This window comes from Leptidea sinapis, chromosome Z (genome assembly GCF_905404315.1).
Source record: "Leptidea sinapis chromosome Z, ilLepSina1.1, whole genome shotgun sequence".
NCBI classification, from domain to species: domain Eukaryota; kingdom Metazoa; phylum Arthropoda; class Insecta; order Lepidoptera; family Pieridae; genus Leptidea; species Leptidea sinapis.
In genome coordinates, this window is record NC_066312.1 from 21707695 (window position 1) to 21722341 (window position 14647).

General features: G+C 33.2%; 2 protein-coding genes across 2 annotated transcripts in view; one reads left to right on the top strand and one right to left on the bottom strand.

Moving 5' to 3' along the window:
- The window catches only part of LOC126978499 (chaoptin), a 310992-nt gene that overhangs the window by 263593 nt on the left and 32752 nt on the right, over positions 1–14647 (top strand). The window lies entirely within an intron of this gene.
- The window catches only part of LOC126978513 (clavesin-2), a 30111-nt gene that overhangs the window by 1306 nt on the left and 14158 nt on the right, over positions 1–14647 (bottom strand). Inside the window, exons 2-6 of the mRNA XM_050827357.1 lie at positions 11707–11934; positions 9820–9979; positions 6949–7010; positions 5433–5626; positions 2299–2415 (exon numbers count right to left, since the gene is read on the bottom strand). Coding sequence (XP_050683314.1) covers positions 2299–2415; positions 5433–5626; positions 6949–7010; positions 9820–9979; positions 11707–11920 — 747 coding nt within the window. The 5' untranslated portion in view covers positions 11921–11934. The remainder of the gene's footprint in view (positions 1–2298; positions 2416–5432; positions 5627–6948; positions 7011–9819; positions 9980–11706; positions 11935–14647) is intronic.

A 14647-nucleotide genomic window follows, 5' to 3' on the forward strand; every position in this document is an offset into this window, starting at 1 on the left:
ATTTCAAATGTTAATATACTTAGAAAACATACTTCTTAAAACAGAGCTACAAAATAGAATCGATATCAGATACCATGAGGAACTGGTTAAATGCCAGATACGTCGTTGGAACACGTCACAAAATATCTAGTCATTATTAGCTGTGCGGTATTTTCTCAGTATGGTCTTCTAGGAACTTTACAAACACGTAGGTATACTATAGAATGAAATTTCTTGCGCGTTGTTTCCAGAACGATACACGAACATTCTTCTTCCTTCAAAAAATGTATGAAGAGAGTTTGAGGGGCGATGATTACTAGCCATCAGGTTTGTCCTCATCTACAAAAAAATAAGACGCGTCTGTGGTGCGTCGAGACAAGTTTGACTAAATAAAATGTTCTATTAGACTCGTTGCAGTCATAGTAACAAACATAGACTTATAGACGACCCGACAGCACGAGAATACAGTAGCTAGTGGGTTTATATTCAATATACTAAGGAGCAGATGACTGTTAGACTTGGTAATCAAAACCAGTTACCTACAATAGATTCGCTTACCTTTTCGATCTTGCTCTGTTAAAGATGTAGGTACTTCTTTCTCGCACGCTTTATCTGTTTGTACGCTGGGATACTGTAAGTCACGGACGAGTAAAAAAAGAAGGACTCCGCGGCGTGATATTTGCAAGTGAAGCACAACTAGCATAACTAGTGTGTGTGCGGTTACAGGGGATACTAGTTAATCAATACATATATGACCACAAATACTTATATAGTATCGTTTTTCCACTTGTTCACAACGCACGACGGCATTTTAAAAATATTATATTGAGACGCAAACTGATCTGTCACAGACGATGACAATTCTCATAATGGCCGCCTATCGGCCTGTAGTAGTGTAAGTGTGTGCGTGGGGCTATGTATTTACACGTTAATCGGCTTCTTTTGGTGCTACACTGTTATGTAACGTGACACGGAGTCCTTATTTTTTTACTGGTCCGTGACTGTAGGTATATGGTGACAACGACATTTAATTGTCATTGGCCTGATAATTTCGAGGCGAAGCATAGACGAGGATGATAAAGTTTACTTTGCAATACGACCTATATAGCCTAGTGATTAGGTTAGCCTGCCTACTGAGCTAGAGGGCCCGGGTTCGAATCAGCGCCCATTTATAATAATTGATGAATATGGATGTTTGTTGGACGTTTATAAGTATTTATGTATATTAAAGTAAGCATATTGCATTAAATATAATAACATATATCAACAAATTAAGACAACTTCAGGCATTAGTTTGAATCAAGTTCAACGTCTTAAACGAACATTAGAACTACAGATAAACTTTGCATGTGATGTTATAGGATATAGTATCATGAACCCGATCGTAGAAAAGCAAAGAAGAGCAGAAGTGGACAAAAAATATTCGTTTGACACCTATTTATTACCTACGAGGTTAAAAAAATTGCTACTGCAGATTTTTAAGTTAACCAGTAGTCTTCTCAAATATTAAATGTATTCTCTTTTGAAATGGATTTGACTTCGAAAAACATTAAAACAACTTACACACCATAACACCACATTAAAATATGTTACTTAAAAATAATCGTGATTCTTGGATAAGCAAAACAGACCTGAAAGTGTCTTTAAAATCAAAAGCACAGGACATTCAAAAAGTTATTGAACAACAGTGCACGATTTTACATTACAATGATATTACTTAAAAGAAAATGAGTAGGTACAGCATGTGGATGTATTTTTTAAATAAGGTTTTCACGTTTTCAGGCTTTATAGATAACATAATTGTCATTATTAATTATATATAATGTGTAAAGTGTATACACTGTCTCTATAGATTGGCAACTACATTATCAAATATACTAGCGCTTAGACAAACAAATTTGCGAGAGAGAAGATACAGCAAGATAGAAAATGTAAGTGAATCTATTGTAATCTATTCGAGATCTTGGAGAGTTGTATTGAATTTTATCTATTATGTACTAGCTGACCCAACAGACATTCTGTTAAAAAAAACGAACTAATTTATTATCTAAACTTGTCGGTGTGTGATCTATCTCTTCCTGCCAAACAACTGAAATTTATTTCAAATAACACTGGGGCTAAGGTTACATTAAAAAAGTTTCTGCCCAATTTCCTGAATTTATATTACACGCAAGAACCTTCCACGAAGTATTTTGTATTAGAAAACTTTAAAAAAAAGATGAATGAAATCGGTAAAGCCGTTCTCAAGTTATAGCGTGATCACGAGAAAAGGGGTTTATTTTTATTTAAGTACATTGATTTATTAATTAATATACTTACACGTAATCTGTCACTCATTTTAGTCGAAACCTTGGTTGCGGCGAAGTCGATTATGTACTTTAGGGCTGCCGGCACATTGAATAATTGAAACTCCTTGTGGCGCATGGGGAACGATTGCTGAAAAAAAATTTGTAAAAGTTGGTATACTTCTACTTCTTAAAAACACAGTTGTCATCGTAACATTTGTTTCCGGAGCGGTAGTAGTATCTAGTAGTTATCAGAAATGACATCAAAAAGAATTCTAAAGGAATCAATTTTGAGAAAATAATGCGTTTTGTGCCTTTCAACAGAAATTTTTACAGGAAGTGACAATTATTGTATCAACTAACAACAAATTACAAAGACTTATTATTTCGTGAATGCAACTTATATAAATGCCACTACGATTAAATATTGTTTCGATTACGACAAGTCTACATCCAGTTCCTTGATAAAGGTATGCGTTGATCGAATGTTCTAGATTGATTCAAAGGTGACAACCGAAATTTGACTTTGTGCTGTATTTTGTAAAGCGAGTTTCGATTGTTTGTAAAACATCATTGTATTGTAAACAACATATTTATATTTTAGTGGTTGGATGGCTGCCATGGCGGTTCAAGAAATTTTTTAAGACGACTCTTTTAATGTAGTTAATGCGTCTTTGTTTGGAAGGGAAACACAGTGAAAGTGTACCAAAGAGAACGAGTGGAAGATTTATATGACGCAGCGTAGGTCTTGGATTACAAAAAAACTACTTACTTGGTTGTTCAAAAAAAGATTTATCAAGAATACTTTTTATAAGCATGTCGGTGTCGCAACCTCGTAAGTTTACCCCCTCTAGAATGCACTCAATGTTTCTAAAGAATATTTTACTTCAATAAATTTAAATTTTGCAATACCAAGGCTAAAGGCCAAACAATTCCTTTATGATTCAAATTTTAATAAGAGTTACAGTAATTGCTAAAAGTCAAGACGTGTAGAACGTAGATTATTAGTAATTAATGGTATTCACGCGATCCGTTATCATCTGTTATTATGCTGATTTTCTCTTATTTACAAGATTTCCAATAATTGAAGGCACTGGTATGTTTATTACTAAATTAGTGTGCTTAATGACGAATGGGTTAATTTTTCATTAGAACGCAAACAAGTTGTAACAAGAGCCTTATCAACTTTTCAATAGTTCCTACAGATTTTAATAAGGTCTTTTGTATGATAAATGAAAGTAAGAGATAATAAAATAAAAAAACAGAGAGAGGTATTGTTTTAAAATAGAACACGATATTAACAAATTTGCTTATTGGAACCTAATTAACAATAAATGTTATCCAAAGCATGAACGAGTCCTTACTGTTATTCTTTCATGTATTTTATTATGATATGACATAATTACCTTACTGGAATACTGCCAAATGAGAAGAACTCCAAATTTTTTTAGTAAACGAGCGAGGGAAAGATCTTTGAATGTCGAGAAAGGGTAAGAGTAGAAAGTACTTCAGAACGCCGATCAGGTCAAAGACTTCACAATTGAAGCTGAGTTTCTTGCGCCAGTTCTTATCAAGTCTGATGTATACTATTTCGAATGGGCTTTGGTTTGGTTTTTGAGGTTCCATAAGTGATTTTAAATTCTATTTTGAATAAAAATATTTGATTTTGAACACTCAGGTGGGATGCAAACACAACTTAGCATTATGTGAAGGCAATATATTATGTAAGACTAGCATTATCATCTAAGCTGAATTATTTATTTTTATTGTTAACGTGTATGAAAATTTAAGTCTTAGCTTTGAGTAGGAGGTAATTTTAGGTGTCATTTGAATTTTAAAACGTCAATATGGAAATTATATTCTCCTACTGAAGTATAGTTATAAAATATATTTGATTTTGCAGTAATTATGATTGAACAATAAGAAAGAAACAAAGACAACACACTATTTCGGTACTGTTAAGTACTTTCAGTTCACTCTAAACTACCATTTTGCTGGCTAAAAGAGATTATTTAATAAAAACATACAAATTCACATTCATACAACATTCAAACTCGTCTTAAACCTAACAAGAGACTACAGACAGTTGGTGCTAGGAATACATATGGAGAATAAACCACTCGATATATTGTTCCGAGGCTATTAAATTATTTAAACACCTCTTTTATTGATAGCATTACAGATGCAAATTTGAAACACAAATTGAAAATATATTTTTAAACAACTGTAGATGGCTTGTAAAATTGCGCACTGAACCGGTTCCGTTGTTTGATCGGCGGATTAGTGTGTTCGTTTGCAAACAAGAATTGAAACCATTTTAAATACACGTCTTCGTTCGTGATTTTTTTTCTGTCGCTTGTATTTTGCTATTTAGTATATTTCATTCTTTCTATTCTCAAACAATATTTTAAAATCTATTATAAATTAGTTCGTGTTTTTAGTTGATATGGGCTCAGACAAAGACTAAACCAAACATGTTTCCATTTTTCCAGTACCTACATGTCTTTAATTTCAAAAAACTGAATGTTTTTGTCTAAAATCACTAGTAGGTACTTATCACTCTCAGGTTGGGTTCAATTCGTGATTATTAAAAGAATCTTGTGGTCCGTAAGAAAATTGTGAACCATATATTGCATTTATTATACGCATTATTCTTTGTTTATTGTTGTTTGGTTGAGTTCTAGTGGCAGGCTTCGTCTTGCTCATTTAATTTCTACTTGTGATAGCCTCATGGGACGAATAATTCTCTTCCCTATAATATGGTCGAGGGAGGCGATGGCTGGTCCATGTGTCATGCTCGTGAACGGACGCTACTGGTACGTGCGCTGGTTAGTCAACGCTGGTATCGAGAACTTCATAATGTTGATATAATACTCGCAACTTTATTTATTTACATTTTTATAATTATTATTTATTTTATTTTATACCTACTCAAGTAAATCGTAGCGTTTGAGTATTATCTTGCGTCACTGCACAATGCATTGTATTTTACAGTAATTTGTATAATTAACCTGTAAATTGATGTAAACGTGGCCAATATGGATATTATGTGTAATTTTTGTCCTAAATTAGTAAATCAAATACAATACAAAAACTTTCCTGATGTTTACAAAAGGGGTGTCAGTTTTCTCCAATCCTTTTTGTTCGGAAATTGTAAATGATATTCACCTCTCCCCATTTAATAAATCTGGCGAAGTCCACTGGGTTCCAGACAGTGACGTGGGATTTCGAGGAGCCGCTTCCATCACCAACATGGACGAAACCGAAGACTTGGTCAGTCGGGTCATCCATCAATGCCTCGTAAATGATGACGTAGGCGCGGACCATGTCCCAGCACGTGTATTTTGTGGCGTCAAATTTAGCTGAGAATAATTTATATGTAATTAAACTTAAAAAATGACAATTTTACAAAAAGATTCATCGTATCATCAACGTCGCTATATCTCTATAGCGACGTCGAGTACTAACTAGATGGATCGCATGAAACAAATAGAAATTGTATTTCCTCTCTATATACTTTGACATCAAACAATCTTAAGTGAGAATTTTTTTAAATGAAAATAAGGGACGAGATGAGCAGGACGTTCAGCTGACGGTAATTGATACGCCCTACCCATTACAATGCAGTGCCACTCAGGGTTTTTGAAAAACCCAAAAATTCTGAGCGGCACAATTCAAGTCACCTTGAGACATAAGATGTTAAGTCTCATTTGCCCAGTAATTTCACTAGCTACGGCGCCCTTCAGACAGTCAGTTATGATTACACATTACTGCTTCACGGCAGAAATTGGCGCCGTTGTGGTACCCACAATCTAGCCGGTTTCCTGTGCAAAGAAGCCTCCCACTGGTAGAATGATTGAAGACCAATTATACCTACAGAGATTGAACATCATAAAGAGGTTATGTAAATATATTTATAAGAGTTGGCTGACACGACTTTCTGGGAAACGAAACCAGTTTGTGGACAATCTCAATTACGTTAACTGTATCAAGTTGACTAAAATTTTTAAAGTAGTTCAGTCTGATACAGCTTTTATAACAATTACGTAACATCGTTTATTGTACTTTAAAAAAATCCCAATATTTTATTAAAACTTGATCAATCGTAACAGTAGTTTTATTAGAGAAAATACCATTTCTATGTTTACTAAATCATCTTAATAATTAATAGTCATAAATGTATAGATAATAAGCATTACTCACAATTCGCACCTTTTGTTTATTTTGATCGGAGGTGCTTCATGTGATAATCATATTCGCATTGCAGACTTTAATGTCAAAGTCATTACCATCGCAAGTTCAATGTATTGACAACAACTGACAATATTCCTCTAGACCTTAATATCAAGGCTAAAGGTGTACAAGAGACAACTAATACAAAGGTCATACATATTATTATGTTTTACAGATAAATTTGTTTTACTGTTTTATTTGATATTACGACTTAGAAGAATATTGAATTCGCATTGCGGAATATTGAGGATACCTTATATTTAATAGGTGTATATGTCCACCTAAGGATTAGTTAGTTCAATTTAATGTTATTTCTTGCTATTAGGATGGAATCACAGCAATTCCTTGACTGGAGAACCATTACTAGTTAATAATTTTTAATTGGTTGTTCTAATGACGTAGTAGCAGTAGTGTGGTGTATCTAGATAACTAGGTATTTATTACTACATACCCATGTTATAGATAATGACACGACGGCCGAGACTGTCGCGCACTGGTGACACAGCAATGAACCTAGAATTAAGTAATATTAACACTCAAAATATAAGAATTGTTATGATGTAACACGCAATGTGGCGAGTTCAAGGTTTGTGAGAACTTTCGAATAACCCGTTTCAAGTAGGTGCGCTAAAACTAAAGAATATAGATTGGGCAAGTCAATGTCGTAATATGAACGTCATTTTGTAATCAAGCCAGTGGGTTTTAATGAATTTTTCGCAAGATCGAGGCCAACTTTACATACCAGACGCTTAGATCTCTTCCGTAATGGGGCTCTGAGAGTCTTTCAAGTTTTGTGCTCAAAACTCAGGGTCAAGAAAGCAGATCAAATCTGCATTCATAGGCACATAAGTGAATTTGCTAGAAACTTTCATAACCATAATGTTAACACCATGAACAGACATAAACTTATAATGCCTACTAGTCGGCTTAGTAAGTGTTTTGTGGAGGCGATGTATATGCTTTTACAACAAGATCCCAGAAAATGTTCAAAACAAAAGTATTACTTACGCTATTCAAAATAATTGTTAAAAACATTTGTGTGGTAAAGGTTATTATAACATAAATGACTTTCTTAATGATACCACAGATTGGGAATGGAGTGACCGCCCTCAGGCTATTAAATAATAAGTTTAATTGTACAATATTACGTTTGTAAACATATTTTTTCGATGAAAAAAAAGCCCGCTGAGTTTGTTGCGCCCGTTCTTCTCAGGTCTGAGGCATTCATTTAGGAATGGGTGGTAGTTTTTGACTTTCAATAAGTGATGTCACATTCTATTTTGAATGAAAATATTTGAATTTGAAATTGAATTGAACGTTGAGACTTATGTACATGCAAACTTGAAGTAGTAAAATATATTAATAACTTCCCACAATTATTTATATAGCTAAGTTCAATGATTTGGGTGAGGGTAACTAACATCGAGTGAACTGTGTGATCGTCCGTTGATAACCGACAAAAAACAATCTATAAAATCGGCGTATAAAGTATAATATATCATGCAACTATTATATTATAATAATGTTTAATAATTGTAGAGAGTTATTTAACCTCAACAGCTTGACGTGTCTAAGTGGGAACTGCTTAATATTCATAATCCGATCATTACAGCCTTAGTCGAATGCCAAACAAGAATACAGGTATATAAAAATAAATTATTCAGCTAAACTAATTATATCAAAATCTTTATCAAGGAGGCTTTATATAAATATTCAGTTACCTTTACTATTATATTAATATAATGCCCGAAAATTGCTAATGCGCATGGCCATTTCTTCAAAAAATCAGTAGGCAAGAGGCCAGTTGGTACCGTTAGCAAAGCTGTCCGACAACATTTATAAGTGTAAAGTTTTTGTATAATGAATTCTAAACATATATTAAACCAGGTTTAATACACGGCTTTGCTCGCGTTTTGTCCAAGTGTCAAATATCATTGAAATGATAATAAAATTTTTTCGTCTTCTCGGCGCTTATTTATTTTTATATATTTTTTATTCGAAACGTGAAAAAAAGAACTTTCCCGACTGTATTTATTAGAATGCTGGATGGAATACTAAATAGCGTTGGAGAAGAATATAAATATAATAAGTGAATAGTATAAATGAAATTAAATAACTTAGTATTCATAATATTTTAATTTTGCTTTAGTGCTCATATTTCAAGTTTAATTAAAAAAAAAACACATTTTGATAATAGCTATTACTACTCAACAGAATAGCGAAAATAACCAGAAGTATACAATATATTATTTAACCTCTTTGTTTTATATACCTGGAACGCTAAGTAGCGTCTAAATTCCTAATAGTTATATGAATGGTCATTCAAATTGCACCAACAGATCGGGCACGTGTGAGTTGACCATATAGCTTACCAATATTTTTGTCATCTCGGGCCAAAATTTATCTTGATAAAGACGTGTTATATGGAATTTTCTGTACTCCTAACCGAGTGTGTACAAAATTCCATCATGATCGGTTGAGAAGTTTAAGCGTGAAAGCGTAACAAACTAACAGTCGCATTTATTATTTATATATTAGTCAGCAGTTAGGAATATTAGATGCTGACTGTACAGCTGCCTGCTGACGTCATGTGGACGTTGACTTGATAAGGTTCCTGCGCATTGTCAATATTTTGAAGTGAAAACTTGTTTGGGCGCACTGAGCACTTTATTTAATGTTACTAAGCTGTAACGCTCAGCAATGTTACGTTCGTTTTGGTAAAGTTGACTCGAGTCGACTAAAAGATCGTGATCAGTCACAGAAACCAGAGTACCAAATCAGTACTTCCATAATATAGTGTAAATATAATTACTGTATATATAAAACAATAAATCAGTTGTTCCAAATTCATATCATTACCCTCGCCTTGTCAAAGGTTTCAGTTCTATCACGTAGTTTTTTTTTTATATAAGAGGAGTGCATCACCTGAGGGAAACTGAAAAACCAGCTTCCGAAATACAAGGCAATGTATATACAAGGCAGTCGAAGCTTATCATGGTGTAATTTGTGGCATGTTCCATATTGCGACTTCTTTTTATACGACGTGATTTGTCTATATGTATAGAATGTCAATAAAAACAACAAATATTTATATTAATACTCAATGCTAATCTCAAATTCACTGGAACACTCTAAAAATCATCAAAATCGGTCAAGCCATTTGGGAGGTAGTTCAATTGTGAATCTAAACCATCCTCGAATCCACTTGAACACATACAGAAAATTTCATTTAAATGCTCCAGACCTTTAGGAGTTCACAGTCAACACACGTACAGATGAATTATATATGTATATAAAGATTGGTCATAAGTTTCTGACTTACCCGTTGCCCAAGATTTCTTTTAGTCTGGGATCTTCACAGTCTAGATTCGTGAAGCAGTTGGAATAGTACTTCCGTAAGCTCAGGTACTTGAGTAGAGTCTGCTGCGCCATTGGAACACTGAATTTCTTGTGACGAAGAAATCGTAACAAGAATAAATCGTCTGTAAAAATAGTTATGATTAGAAATTATATTAATACTAATTATGAAGCGTAGCTTAGACTTTGCTCAGACTTCACTTACGTAAAACTTAGCTGAGTGTGATAATTTTTTACTTTATTAGTTAATGCTTGAAACCGTAACAATTTACATAATATTACTTTGCATATCTTTTTTTTTATGATTTTATATCTTGTTTCGGTGTACATGCACCATTTTATATTCGTGGGGGAAAACGGGCAAATGGATCACCAGATGCCAAGTTCAATACCAACCACCTATACCAATACCAGAGGTGAGGAGTTGCGTTACTGGCCTTTGAGATGAGAGTATGTTCTAAGCAGATGCAGGAATATAGCAAATGACGACAGTAAGCGGATATATAGTAGCGGGTTCGAATCCCGGTAGGTGCAAGCATTTATATGATGAATATGGATGTTTGTTTCCGAGTCATGGATGTTTATATGTATTTATGTATGTTTAAGTAAGTATATTGTATTAAATATATCGTTGTCTTGCAACCCATAACACAGGCTATATATGCCTAATTTGGAGCAAGATAATTTGTGTAAAAAGTGTGTCAATATTATTATTATTATATAAACAAACAACGGATCGGAGTGCGTCTTTATTTTATACTATTTTATGATAAAGATAGATAGATAATAGTGCTACAATTGATGAAACTTTAGTTAAAGCAAGATATTTAGTAAATCATGTTCTCTTGTCGACATACGAGTAATATCTATACATTTTTTGTGAAAATAAATCCTTTATGTTTTAAAAAGAAAAAATTACGATTAACTGTTGTTGTTTGCGGTGTGTTTAAACATACAAGCCAATATTATTTTAGCATATTATTATAGGTATTTATTATAGCAAAAATGACTTAACAAAAATATTTTACGATACCAAATTTGTTTTAGTATTGACGTCAGGCAAGTTTTTATGCGCATCGTTTGAGTATTTATAAACCATCAGTAATTTATTATCTTTTTTATTCGAAGTTGATTCTATTTTTTTCGCTTTAAGATCCCCTCGTCTAGACATTGCGTAACTATATTTTTATCTATACTATTCACACTTATATAAATCTGTAGTCTCTGTCTACTTTTAATTACAATTTTTTGAAATGTTGTTACAAATAAACGTTTTACAATAACATACTGATAATAATTAACTAATAATTCCTGTCTTTCTGTCTGTTTGTCTTTCTATTTTAACTCTAACAACATGCTCAATTATTAGACGCCAAAACAATTGCCAGACAACAACGGACAAAAGGCCATTTTGCATTTTATCTAACATTTGCAAGTCGCTTAGATTATCGGCCTTACAAATAAACTTGGTATAAAGTTATAACTGATGATAAACAAAGAAAATGCAAAATGTTTACAATATCGTTGACAACACTGTCAATACAATGATAATTCTGAAGTTTTCCGAATGACAATCTGCCTTGCAAATAAACGCGGGAAACGTTATACGTCCGAACAAACCATTCGTAAGCAATATGTCTATTTGTTAACATTTTATATATTCTTGGTTTATGCTTAGTTATACCTTTATGCCAATTTTATTTGTAAGGCCGTATAAGTTTTCACCCTACGAGACGGTTTACGTTTCAATCAGACTATGATTACATCGAGTAACTTGCATTATTCAAATCCTGACAAAGGAACCGTTTCTGATAGTTAAAAATCTCATAATAGACATTCAGGAGCATCCTACCTTGTCGTACGTTTTTGATGTCCGGATTTTGTTGAATCCACTCTCTCATAATTCTGAGGGCCTGTTCTCTTATAGCAGGTGTCTCTCGAAGTTCCTTGGCAGCCACGGCGGCTGGGTTACAAGCGTTATTTCCCAGTTTCTCATCATTATCGCAACGGTCGTTGTTGGAACCCCAGGTGGTCCCAACTGTGAGCAGCACGCTCGCCGTCGTCATCTTATATTTATAATCTACAAAAAACAAAAACCAGTCAACACACATGTAAAATCCTTAGTTTTATTATTATTAGTTCTAAAGGTCAATCCAGACTACTTGAAGACATCAAGTAATTAAGTAATTAGCGCCGTAGCTAGTGAAATTATTTGGAAAATGAGATTTAACACCTTATGTCTCAAGGTGATGAGCGCAATTGTAGTGCCGCTCAGAATTATTAGATTTTTCAAGAATCCTGTGCGGCATTGCATTATTATGGGCAGGGCATATTAATTACCATCAGCTGAACGTCTTGCTCCACGTGTCGTCCCTAACTGTCATAAAAAAATCAAATCACAGCCATCAGGTCCAATCAGCTTATCAATCGGATTCAGGCCGCTGTTATACTTAAAGGTTGCGATTTCCTTTCAGTTTTATGCAACATCCACAAATTCTTTAATAATGAGTAAGTGTAACGCGTTATGTAGGTGAACTCTTATCTCACTTTGGTTTTGACTTTGTTATCAAGTTATATGAAAGTGTTTATTCAAAATATATATTTTTATCGTACCCATAATATGTTTTCCCTCTTTTAAGTTTTTTGCGTATTATTAGCTTGGGAGAGGGAGAAATAGGACATAACACAAAACAATTTTTTTTTCTGTTTATGGGTTTGTATCGCGAACATCACGTGAATATTCCAGTAGGTAGGCAAATTCAAACTACTAATAAATACGATGTTTTCCTTCCAGTTACATTTCGAAAAAGCGAAAACTTTGTACCTCTTTTTGACCTCTCTTTGATGAACGTAACTGGGCGATCACTAGTACTTAAATTGCACTTATTATTATTAGTTATTGAAAATCTAGATGTCGCTTATTACGCAATTATGAATGTTAATAAAACGTAAATAATATGGAGACTAAATACATAAATATAAAATAACTGAAGAAAAATAAAACTAATATTTATTTCTCTGAAATCATTAACTTTCTGTTAATTTATTGCTTTTTAACCGTCTTCAAAAAGGAGGTTCTAAATTCAATTTGGTCCAGATCTGACGATGGCATCCAACATGCCATGAGAAAATCATATGTCTTAAATTTGCTTTAGGTATGTGTGCGACAAATGAACGCATAACTCAATATCGCGCCAACCGATTCCGATGATTCTTTGTTTTGGAAAGGATATAAATACTTCAAAGGTAGTTTGGTTGTGACTATGGGATCCATTACAAAGTAACGGAATTCTTCCATTCTTATGAACGATAATCGGCCGAATCTTTTATTTGCTGTCCGAATATTTGAGTCGCCTGCCGTACCATCGTTATGTTGACGTAAGTAATTGTCGTAAAGGATGATCAATGGAACTCCTTAACGACTTACAGTAACGGTGCGATCTGTGGCATATTTTTTTAATGTCTGTAATAAAATTGCTGCATTGCAAAATTAATTAGCTCAACACATATTTAGGCACATTATTAGTTATTGTACTTCAGATAAAACTAAAAATAAAAAAAAATATATAAATAAAAAAAAAACCGACTTCATAATATTTCAGAACAATATACATATATAATATGCACAAGAAAGTTAAATAATAATTGCGTATTTTATATAATCTTATTAATTTATTTAATTCTTGTTACAATTATTGTTATTTTTGGAGTGGGTGTCAGCCTTGGCTACCTTGGTAGGTTTGTAGCTGAGGTAAGGTGACAAGGCGAGAGGCGAGTGTGGGGCCGCGGCGGGAGATATATTGTAGTATATTAATAGTGGTATTTATGCCCAGTTTTAATTATTATTATGTATATGTATTAACATCAATTTAAGATATTTTACTAACAGTTCTTGTATAGATTCCTGTGGCTGAATTAAAAATTATTATTATTATATAACTTTAGCCTCTTTGTTTAATGTACTCGGAACACTACATGAGAAATGTTCATTAAAATTACTCAAACATTCGGACGCCTGAATAAATATGCCAGACAGACAGACAGAATTTTGTATTTACTGATAAAAAAAAGTTCGGTATCCCTGACAATTTATCTACAAAATTCCATGTTAATCGCTTGTGTACTTTCGGCGTGACTATCTAAATTAAACTCAATAGAAACCTTGAGATATTAATCTCAAGGTTTCTATTGAGTTTGGATGGACTATTTTGGACTATGGACTATTTTTTTCCTCTAGGAGTAATCATTGATTATACTTACAACATATTATTTAGTTTGTCTGGCAAAGGGCATACTTATGTCATTATAAATTAATCCGATGATCGTTTATAAAAGCTAGTTTCAAAGTTGATTACATAACACGAATTATCGATTCAACCTTCATGTATTTGGGTTGATCAAAAAGGGCACGCTTAGGTTTTATGGTAATAAATTGTCAGCCTTCAAGAACTGCGTAATTGTACCGAATATTGAGAAAAGTTTTAGACTAAACAAAGGTATACGCAAAACTTGTGAAACTTTAGTTTCCGTCCTACTTACATTTTGCGTACTAAAATAACATGCAAAAGTTTGTGAAGAAGTGTTGTTTCAAACTATATGAAATCGAACAATAGAGCCTTTCAAGTGGTGACCACCAAACACAAGAAATAACTATTAAAAAAAAACTGAAAAAAGTATGTAGATATGTAATTATGTACGCACGCAAACAGTTATAATTCTTGAACGTAACAAAAGAAAAATTCTTAAAAAAAAATCTCGCGCTATTTTATTAATGTCGTAAGGACAATATTATA